At 35.2% G+C, this 10,750-nt stretch overlaps 2 protein-coding genes across 7 annotated transcripts; both read left to right on the top strand.

The window, feature by feature from the left end:
• Positions 1 to 4,262: 4,262 nt before the first annotated feature.
• Positions 4,263 to 5,328, top strand: LOC149196653 (E3 ubiquitin-protein ligase RSL1-like). The gene is made up of 2 exons (XM_089408376.1): positions 4,263 to 4,634; positions 4,798 to 5,328. The coding sequence occupies exons 1-2, from the start codon at positions 4,263 to 4,265 to the stop codon at positions 5,326 to 5,328; spliced, it is 903 nt and encodes a 300-aa protein (XP_089264502.1).
• Positions 4,883 to 10,131, top strand: LOC149196652 (E3 ubiquitin-protein ligase RZFP34-like). 6 transcript variants are annotated; one of them, XM_089405602.1, is made up of 10 exons: positions 4,883 to 5,477; positions 6,825 to 6,912; positions 7,064 to 7,123; positions 7,398 to 7,430; positions 7,539 to 7,616; positions 7,754 to 7,797; positions 7,921 to 7,961; positions 8,056 to 8,138; positions 9,157 to 9,226; positions 9,408 to 10,131. In XM_089405602.1, the coding sequence occupies exons 1-9, from the start codon at positions 5,437 to 5,439 to the stop codon at positions 9,190 to 9,192; spliced, it is 504 nt and encodes a 167-aa protein (XP_089261728.1). In that variant the 5' UTR covers positions 4,883 to 5,436; the 3' UTR covers positions 9,193 to 9,226; positions 9,408 to 10,131. The 6 variants fall into 6 exon arrangements, 4 of the variants coding, with proteins under 4 accessions (XP_089261728.1, XP_089261730.1, XP_089261727.1 ...); XM_089405604.1 differs by lacking the exon at positions 4,883 to 5,477 and adding an exon at positions 5,484 to 5,857; XM_089405601.1 differs by lacking the exon at positions 4,883 to 5,477 and having other exon boundaries at positions 6,497 to 6,912.
• The last annotated feature ends 619 nt before the right edge of the window (positions 10,132 to 10,750 follow it).

The following is a 10,750-nucleotide window of genomic DNA, read 5'->3' as shown; positions in this document are numbered from 1 at the left end:
ATTCATCTTAACCCGGATCTATCAAGGGCCGAGAGGGATCAAATCTCTCTAGGTGCAAATATTTCCTCAAATTTTACACTCAAAAAAGAGGTTTGCACCTTGAGAGATTGGATCCCTCTGGGCGCTTGATAGATTAGGAGTTAAGATGGATCTAGGCTGGTTACTATACAAGTTAAACATATATTTTTAGTGTTACTAGTAAGAATAGTAATAGTGTGTACGGATATAAAAGGTCATATTTTTCTATTTAAAATAGATTTTTGTTAAACTCTAGTAAATATGGTAATAAATATGTTATTTGTCTTTTTTTTTTTTAATTGGAAGTGGAAATGAACCATTATGATGCATTAAAATTGAAAGTTGTAGTGAAGAAGGACATTAATGAGGAGATGCAAGGAGAATTTAGAAAAGAATAACAAAAATGAGAGTTCAAAGAGTGCAACCTAAGAATCAAGGAGCATATCCATGATAAGCAAAAGTGTCTTTGAGCCATGGACATTTGCAATTTTGTATTGTTAGTGAGTAACAATACAAAAAATCTGTGTATTGCTCACACTTTTATAATTATCTCTCGAGCCTGTTAAATCCCCGTTGAATGATGAATTTATAGGATAAAAAGTAATTGTTGTTATGGTGTGATAGAGCTTAAATATGCTTGAATTTTCTCTATTTAAAAAAATATGTTGTAACATTATGTAAGCCACAAACACTATCTCAAATGGTGTTATGTTGGTTTACATGATTCAATTTTTTGTTAATTTTCCATATTCATTTAGTTATCATATTCAAAGAAAATTTCTTTCTTATATTGTTTTCCTTCCATGTTAACATCATATTGGGGCAGTACAATTCTTTTAGCTAATCAGTCCATCAAATTTAGAAGTAAAAATTTCACAATCAAATATTAGATTGTTTTCTTTTAATAGTTTTAAGTTGCATTTCTTTTTCCAACCATTTACACCATAAAATTCGATTTAAATGTTTTTATCATAATGTTAGTGCATTTGGGGGAATTCTAATTTGGTTTGGGCTGGAAGGTATTAAAAAGAGATATTAGGCATGCATGATCTTTAGGTGAAACATTATGAGATTAGTCACAACACAATGATTATAGAATTAGGGAATCAATGATAGAACCAATAATTGAGTTCTTTCTTAATTAAAATGCCGAGACACCATGTTTGCCTCAATCAAGCTTATAATTGTGACCATGCAATGCATTATGTCTCAAACCAAATAGGTAACACAATTGGGAAAAACGTGTTGTAGTCACATGCATAATACATTTCATAGTGCTCAAAATCAAGGTGATTGACTTCATTTTGAGCTATACAACTTGTTTCTTCCGAGAAAAGAAATCAACCTCCCTCTAAGCCCAAGGGCTAAAGTGTGGTTGTTGGTACTAGGCCAGCCCACATGAATACTCACTTAAGAGTTCATATGGCTCAAAGCCAATACAACAATATTCATAGACATGAAGCCATTATAACAATAATTAATTGTCAAGGTATTATAGCTCATCATGTCACTAACCATTCTACCCAATCACCTAAGATAACCCAAATTGACTAGAAATACAACTTGTTTAGGTTTAATTATCGTTGCATTTTATAGGTTTTGTAAATTGGAAATCCTTAAAGTGACATGTTTCATGAGATTGATGTGCATTGGCATACATAATTAAATCATGCTCGATTTTTAATTCATTTTGTATGGTTTTACTTGAGAGTTTTCAAAGCAACACAATCTAAGAGATTCATTGTTGGGTCAATCTAGACTTAGTCATAAACTAGTTAGGATAATATTGATATAAGAAATGATGAGTTTTCATTTCATGGTTTATAGGCCCGTGGTATCTAGTAACCCATGTTATTTGCTCTTAGTGTTTGATGTGATGAAGCCTATCCATTGGCTTGGGATCCTTTGGTGTAAGATGCTTGATGAGATAGGCCCTTAGGAGTTGGCCTATTAGTGCTATATAAGCTTGGATAAGTCAATGTAGTCTTGGAGTGCATAGTATAGGCCTAATTTGGTCTGAGCCAAGCAAGAAGGAGCTCATTCTAGATTACTACTATTAAGAACATAGCTCTAAAAGTGTATGATAACCATTTTTTGCAATTAAAGAGTGTGAGGTTTTTTCTCTTGGAAGAGTTTTTCCTTGGAATTGTCTAGAGATTGTATGTTTATGTGTTGTTTATTATTGCAATTATGTTTATTAATTAATGCGAGTTTTCTCTCATTGATTAGTGTAGGAAACATATTCTGCATTCTCAAAATGACATGTCTTAGATGATTGAACTGATATTAAACAACATAATTAGCTTGCATTTGATCATTTTTTGCATGGTTTTACTTTAGAATCTTCAAAATGATATATTACACGAGATTAACCACACTCTCCCCAAAATAATTGCACTAGATTCACTCTTGCTGGCTTCCTTGAGAATTCATAGAGAAAAATATCATAGAAGATTGACCCTACTCTACCAAACATAACCACCACAAGTTCAATTTTTAGTGTATTTGGTACAACTCTTTCTAAGAATTTTATGCATTTTAGGAAATTGACTTGATTCTAGCGAGCACATGAGTTTGTTAAATTTGATTCTTCGTAAAACTTGTACATGTCTCCCTGTGAATCCACATAATAACATGTCCCAATAAATTAACATCATTTCAACTAATGCAACTAACTTAAGTTTGTTTATAGATGCATTTTGTATAGTTCTACTTAATATTAGCAAAGAAACATGTCTCAATTCTACTACAATTATTATGATTAATTTACATTTGCTTCTCAATATATTTTATGTGAGTAAATTAGAAATTCCCAATATAATTTATATTTCCAAATTAATTTTAGTTAAATAAATATACCCAACTAAATTTTGATTATCAAAATATATTATATAAATTTAATCAAAAAGGTTAACTCCACCCTAAACAACATAATTAAACATAATTGACCATATTGATTGTCCACATATTCCATAACGAGTTGTTTGAGACTTTTTGGAAGCTTTTCCAACGGGTTTTTTAAGAGTAATTTCTCTAAAATTTGACAGGAATTTATTGAAATCACAAGCTTAATGGCTAACCCATGCACAATTGAAGTGCCCTGAGGTTTTTCAAGGTGTTGAATCCATATATATAGTCAAAAAAACCAATTTAAATAACACAAATCAAGATTTCACCTCAAAATTTTCCACCTAATAAAAATCCAAAAAATCACACTAAAAACAACTCCATTTTATAAAATCATATACCCACATTTACCAAATATTACTACAACAACCAACATAAATTTAATTACCAACCAAACTAAATTTAACTCTTATAACCTCTTGTACATTTTATGTTTTTTCAGAGCGAAAAAAGCTTGATTGTATTATATAAGAGATATAAAAGACAAACATATTACATCTAGATATAGCCTGATAAAGAGATATGACCAAAACTTGAACAAAAAAACAAGTCCTGATATGACGGATGGCGAAAAAAGCCCCATAGTAGGCAAATAGACAACAAGATATATGCTTCAGAGGAAGCAATCAAATAGGAAGATAGAAAGATAGCTAATAGCATCTCTAGAAAATTTCAGAGATGCAAAAAGGATCATTTCTACCACCAGGAAGGGTAAAAGCAGATTATGCTAAAAACCGAAAACAGAAAAACATACCTGAGAATTCTGCAATGAAAAAAAGACGTTATGTACTAGGGAGAGAGAATTCCTGAATGGAAAAGGTTTCCTCTTCAATTTTTACATCCATATTCCAGAAACCCTTTTGTGATAGAAGTCGTTTCTTAGATAATATATCAGCTTGTGGATTTTGAGCTCTGTTTTATGTTTAAAATTCTCAAATAACACATTTGAAATAATAAATTCAACCTACATTCTATTCTTAAAATAATTGGTTAGAAAATCCAAACTAAAACGTTCAAGAAATTGACCCACTCCAACTAGAAAGCACAGACTGAAATTACTTCAAAAGAAAAAAAAAGATCCATGTGATTGAAGGTGATGTTTAGGCCGATAGGCCTTCCTTTGGAACAGACTTTCGTCGTTCCTTTGTCTACCGTGCTGACACGTGGACAGTCGTCCCTTCGTCGTCCTTTTCTTAATCTTAGGGATTGGCAGAGGGTTTCGGTTGCTTCTTTCTTTTTCTCAAAGAGGAGGACCGATTCGTTTATCTTCAGGTTGGCCTTCGGCCTTAATCGATCGATCTTGCCTGAACATTTCGCTTGCTTGTCGAATAGAAAGAATGGCTCTAGTCATCGTTTCTGCACGATCCCAGGAGGAGAGAATATTTGCTCAGACCGATTTTCCTCAATCGGATGGCGAATTTGAAGAGCAGTTGCAGAAGGCCGTGGAGACATCTAACGAACAATTTGCACTCAATCTTCAGGAGGCTGAAGTACTGGAGCTTTCTAATTTCGCTTACGCTTATGCTTTGCAGGTTTCTGAGATTTTAAATGAAATGCCATCTGATGGGCTTGGGCTGCTTCAGCTCACAGCCTCTGCTTCGGCCTCTGCTGGTTCATCCTCTTCATATTTTGAGAAAAGGGAGGAGTATTTGAAACTGCATGACAAGGAAATATTTATTTGGAACGGCCAAAGGCATCGCCATGACCAGGTAAATCTTGAATCTCATTTACATAATGCTTCACAACAACAAAAAAATGATTCAGGATGGCATAGCCGAACATCTTTCCGGTTGCAATTCACTTCGTTCACTTTATTCTATGGGGTTTTATTTTATCTGTTGTGCAATTCACTCCGTTTATTTAATTTGATAGGGTTCTATTTCATGTGTGCAAGGGTTTTCAGCCAGAGAAAGAGAAACCAGGAAGAATATCATTGTGGATTTAGGGTTTTCTCTGTTGAACAAGGATCGCTCGATAATTTCACAGTCTGTACCCGTGAAACTATGCGGGATTTTCTTTGAGGAGTCGTCCGATATGTTTGAGGGCAGTCTTTGCTTTCATCGTTTTTGCGAGGCGTGCATGACGCGGTACATCCACTCGATGCTCGAACAGTGGAGGCATAAGATATATTGCCCGCATGAAACTTGCAGAGAAGCATTGACGCTGGATGAGTGCAGGTATTTTCTACCTGCGGAGATCTTTGAGCAGTGGTCGGCTGTAATGGTGGAGGCAGAAATTCCCGAAGCCCTGAAAGTATACTGCCCCTTTTCCGACTGCTCTGGAATTCTTGTCAAGGAAAGTGTTGGAACCTTGGATGTGGAGGAAGTGGAAATGGCGGAATGCCCCTTCTGCAACAGGTTGTTCTGCGCGCGTTGCAAGGTTCCATGGCATGCAAATTTATAGTGCTCCGAATTTCAGAGCCTGCCGACCACCGACAAAACTGAAGCGGATTTTCTGCTTCTCAAGCTGGCCGAGGATCATAAGTGGCGCCGCTGTGGAAAGTGCAAATCGATGGTTGAATTGATCTATGGGTGTAATCACATTACTTGCAGGTACGTTTTTTCGTTTATTTTCTGAAATTCTTCGCTTGTCTGTTGAATTCTCAGGTAAAGTAGAGCCCATATAAAGACTTAGGGCTGAGAATTGAACCTGGGCATCTTGTTTATTAAAGAAAACGCTACAAACCGAATAATCGGTTACTGTGCAATCAGGGTTTTTGGGTTCGTAAGTAATCTGTGTTGGTGATGGTCAATGCAGGTGCCAACACGAATTCTGTTACGTTTGTGGCACCTCATGGAGAAATGGAAGCCCTGACTGCAATTGTACTCGGACAACTGTTGACCGCTTAATATGTTGACTGGTTCATAATCCCAGGAGTTCTGATGATATATATTTTTTGCAATACACGCAGGCTGTAGATGATTTTTACCGGGTAATTACTATGTTAGTGGATTGTGTTTAGATGGTGCTATGGGGATTCTGTGCAGCATCCCCAAATATATTGTCTGTATGAATGCACTTCCATGGCAGAGGAGGCAAAGCCTGCTCACGCCATTTGTGAAACAATTAGTTCCTTGTAATGGAGTATTTGGATGGAATATTTTGGTTTGCTGTCAGTAATTAGTGTGCACAGTGCTTTTATTTACAACCCAGAGGTTACTAATATTCTGTTACAGTCGGTGTTCTGATGGGATATAAATTAGCAACTGAAAGTGACGTGTCTCTGTGTGATGTAGAAATAAAGAGTCGATGTAACGCATAAAGAAATGGTTTTTCTATTAATAACATATTATAATATTTAGGCCGATAGGCCTTCCTTTGGAACAGACTTACATATTATGCGAGGCTATGGTATCCCACATATTTGTTCTATTTATCCCTTTGGCCATAAGCAAACCTATCTCATCTCATAGAACAATAGAACAAGAAAAGAGGTTGTGCTAAAGTCACCTCTTTGTATTGCTAACATGAGAAGAGTATTTCTGTGTGTCTCTCTATTTTCTTCAGCTTAATTTACTTTCTACTAAAACAATGAATCTCAGGGAATTGAAGTGTGCAAAAATAACATTCATTAACGTGGGGCTATGAAATTTCTGTTTTTAACTGTCAAGGAATTCATCCTGGTCATTTGTTGTCCTTAACATAAATATTTAAGGTAGTGAGCGTCTACATTGTTTGACATGCATACCCATACTGTATTTGGTATTTCTTCCTTGAAATAGAATGGAGATGTTCAATACACTATTGTTTAATGTAACATTTATGCCTTTTATTTATTATATATAATTTTGATATTTTCTTATTGGTATCTCCATGCATCTTACAAAGTGGTGAAAAATGTGTCTTACAGGGATGATTTTACTGATGTGTCTTTTCTTGATACTGATAATTGATGGCAGATGTTCACACTACCGCCGGAGATGCCAAATAAGGGCTCCGTCTTGTAATGAAGTCTTTGACTGTAGGAATTGTCATAATGAGGCCAAAGTATGCTTCTTTTTCTTTACTTCATTCGTAGCTATTTCAAGTTCAACGGTTGTGTTTGGTTTATATACTTGTTAAAATAGAACTATAAAATTACGTCTCTTCTAATTTCATTTGTGAGGGTATAGTATGGTCTGATCTCATATCTGAACAGAATTCAATGGATGTCCATCCACATGACAGACATAATGTACCGCGCCATGAAGTTCGAAAGGTAAGGTTCTATCTTGTTTTCCAGTTAGATGTTATTCATTATGATGTTTGTCTTAATGCTCTGAACAATATGTATTCTTTGTAATTTTCTGAAGGTAGATTTGAAAGATGTAAAGGTTTAACTTTTATTCTTCTCAAAAGATAAATGGTCAATTATCTAGCAAATTTTATCTAACTTGCTGGATTACTATATTGCTTTTGTTTATTTATAGTTATTCTCGTATGTTTGCAGTATATTGCTCTTGTTATTTATAGTTATTCTTGTATGTATGCAGGTTATCTGTTCACATTGTAGAACTGAACAAGATGTAAGAGCTGAGCCTTTTTAATTTTAATAATGTGCAGAAAATTTAGAGGTAAACACTATAATGCTTCTTGAGTTATTTTAAAAATGATTATGCACTGTCATTTTGTAGGTTCAACAAACCTGCGTTACTTGTGGTGTTTGTATGGGAAAGTACTTCTGTGAAAAATGCAATTTCTTTGATGATGAGGTACGTTTTTAATGCCTTTTCAGGTTTAATAGTTCTGGTTTAGGAAAACAGAGAGTTTCACTCTTACAAAATTATAAAAAGATGGTTTGGATGTATACGCTTTTGGTTCTAATTGTACTTGCCACTTTGGTTTCCAGGACTCAAAACAACAATACCACTGTGACGGATGTGGAATTTGCAGGTATGCTTTTCTCTTTTTCCTTTGATGTTTCTTGCTCTCTTGTAAAGTAATCTTTCATGCTATTGTGAAATGTATTAGATGTATTTCTTGCCTTTGACTTTAGCTACTTGTGCTGGTTTTCAGAACTGGCGGCAACGATAATTTCTTCCACTGTTATAAATGTGGTATGTTCTTTATGACTTCTCAAATTATCACCGCTTCTTCCCTTGTTTCATTGTAGTGCGAGAATGATTTATTTGCTCATGTACCTTTTTCTAGGATGTTGCCACTCTATCCGCTTGAAGGATTGCCACCCTTGTGTGGAAAAAGCAATGCACCACAACTGCCCTGTGTGTTTTGAGGTAGGTCACACTTATCTGTTTAGCGTAGTAATTGTAGTTTTCTTTTTATAGCATAATTTAGACTAAAGTTATTTAGATATCTGAACCCTCGTGATTCAATGTACCACAAAGACACGCACACATGGATCACCCCAACCTTAACCTGGCGTTATGGATCACCCCACCCCGAACCAAGCTATAGAATGCTGACTGTTCTACGCATGTTCAGGTGCAATTGAAGATTTTACTCTCCTCGTTGGTCTTATGAAATTTTATAAATTGACCTAAGAAATATCTGAACTCTTGCATAAGAACTACTCTTTTACATTACCCCATAAAGAAATGAGAACCCTTACCAGATTACAATGATTTCTACTATGATAAGCATTCTTACTCACAAGATTTTGTTTCTAATCAGTTGATATCCGTACCCACTTCTAGAGCTAGCTTCGGATTACCTAGCTATACTGGGTGCATTTATGTTATTTTTCTCTTGCTCTGATACAAACAACATCAGTGGTTTCAGTGTCCTGCCTTGTGTACCATGTCTGACTTGTAGTTGTTATATATGTGATGGCAAGATATCTTATTATAGTAGAATACCTGATATGCTTGATATGATAAAAGTTAAATAGTTGACTTTGCTCATGTCCATCAAAAATCAGTTGACTTCGCTTAATTATCAATTAGCTTTGCTCATGTCTATCAGAATTCTGGAATAGTCATATCCCTGTATTGAGATTTTATTCCACATGATCAATAATCCCCTTCTTGTCCACCTATGGCTTTACACGCAATACTGTCCTAAAGCGTTATCCTGTAGGTACACTTCAGTAAGTTTCATATGTGGCCTGTTTTGTGCCCTGGCTCACAACCTCTTGTTTCCAGTCTACCTATACTATTACACAATACTAGATATACTTGCACTGATATGCCCATTGATGGTACCTTCTTCAGCAATCTGTGGTCACAGCTTGTAGCAGCTTTAATTTTATTTCAAATTTCTTGCCATTCTAACATGTTTGTTTGTCCTTTGCAGATTTGCTTGTCCAGTGTGCTCCAAATTTGTCTGTGATATGTCTAAATTGTGGGGGAAACTTGACCGAGAGGTATATATTGTCGACAAGATGAACATCTTGAAGTCAACTTGCAATGGGTTGTATAAAGAGTAGCTTATTATATGTGTTTTTGCTAATTTTGATTTCTCATATTTGAAATTTTCTTTCGTCCAATGGCAATTGATTTTTTAAGTTTCTTGAGTGGATTCTGATATTTTTTTTTGTCATGTAGGTTTCTTTGACTCCAATGCCTGAAGCTTACCAGAACAAAATGATAAGTTGTCTGATGTTAATGTGGTATAATTTGGAGGCATATTTTAGAGCCCATTAGTGGCGTGGGAGAAAATACCTCACCACTTTCTCGTCGGTCATTTGAGCAGGTTTGAATCTTATGCAATGAATGTGGAGTAACTTCTGAAGTAATTATTCACATTGTTGCACACAAGTGTCAAAGTTGCAATTCTTATAACACCCGGCAGACCAGGGGAGGTCCTTCTACAAGTTCATGTAGATCTCATCTTTGATATTCTCAAATGTTCAGATTCATGTATCCCTCTTTACCACTTGTAAGGTTGCCTTAGCACTGATTATGTGGCATGAAAAACAGCTGTACTGCAAATTGCTATGCAGTGGCATACTGTAAGAATTCATTGTAACCGCTGAGTTTTTGCAGCACTACTCTACGGCTGTTAACATCATAACAGAGTTGACATATCTCGCTGCTTGCAACTATGTTGACATAGGGGAATGAGGGAGAAGTTTCCTGTCACATCCTTTACATATGTTATGTCAAGAAAAGGGAAATGTATGTTTATAAACCGTCTTCCCATCATCGCGATGAAGCCATTGGAAGGATTCCTTCTCACTTATTCCAAGCCCTATCATTCCAAAATCTATCTTTCATCCATCAGCTCTGTATATATTTTACTCCCATACTCCTAAAATTGTGAGCATCATGTAATCTACCCAGAAAGTTTTTGATTTGCAATTGAATCTGATACCTATCTTACTTACAAAAAATTAGTAATGGTTTAGAATGAATATGGAGACTGTATCCTCACAAAGGGAGTACTATCTGAGAAAGAAAGTGATCTTAACAAAGGGAATGATACTGACTTGAATATTTTGTAATTGTGACCATTGACAGACCACTGGTTAAGGTAATTGTAAAAAACACAAGTTATCAATTGGTCCATAAATGGTATTACCGACCTTTTTAAATTTGTTTGGAAGATCCTATGTCTTATATTCTATGATGGAATTACCTTGTCGTTCATATACCATCACACAGTGGAAACTGTTAAATTAATTAATATGCTTCCATAGTATTTAATACAACTGAAAAGCCTAAATCCAGTTTCATATATCTCAGATTTACTCAGGTTGAGTTTATGGGTTCTTTTTATGCCTCATGACACATAAAGCATGAATATCCAATTCAATTTATTAAAAATAGGGCATGGTAAACTCATACATGAACACTTAAACAACTTGAGATTTCTATGATAATATATGTGTAACCAGAATTCCTTCCTGCTTTTTAGTCAGCACAAGATATTCTCGTTATTTGCTTAA

Source organism: Pinus tabuliformis, chromosome 2_2 (genome assembly GCF_031772625.1).
Source record: "Pinus tabuliformis cultivar Carrire ecotype Pingquan chromosome 2_2, CPIR1, whole genome shotgun sequence".
NCBI classification, from domain to species: Eukaryota; Viridiplantae; Streptophyta; class Pinopsida; order Pinales; family Pinaceae; genus Pinus; species Pinus tabuliformis.
Note: the sequence above shows the minus strand (reverse complement) of the source record. Positions and strands in the feature narration are given on the sequence as shown.

Bases quoted from the DNA above. Each gene is read 5' to 3' on its own strand.
- LOC149196652 (XM_089405601.1), top strand. From the start codon at position 6,763: ATGTGTCTTACAGGGATGATTTTACTGATGTGTCTTTTCTTGATACTG. The intron at 7,124-7,397 runs GTAAGGTTCTAT...GTATGTATGCAG, and splicing joins CGCGCCATGAAGTTCGAAAG to GTTATCTGTTCACATTGTAG. The intron at 7,431-7,538 runs GTAAGAGCTGAG...GTCATTTTGTAG, and splicing joins ATTGTAGAACTGAACAAGAT to GTTCAACAAACCTGCGTTAC.
- LOC149196653 (XM_089408376.1), top strand. From the start codon at position 4,263: ATGGCTCTAGTCATCGTTTCTGCACGATCCCAGGAGGAGAGAATATTT. The intron at 4,635-4,797 runs GTAAATCTTGAA...TTAATTTGATAG, and splicing joins AAAGGCATCGCCATGACCAG to GGTTCTATTTCATGTGTGCA.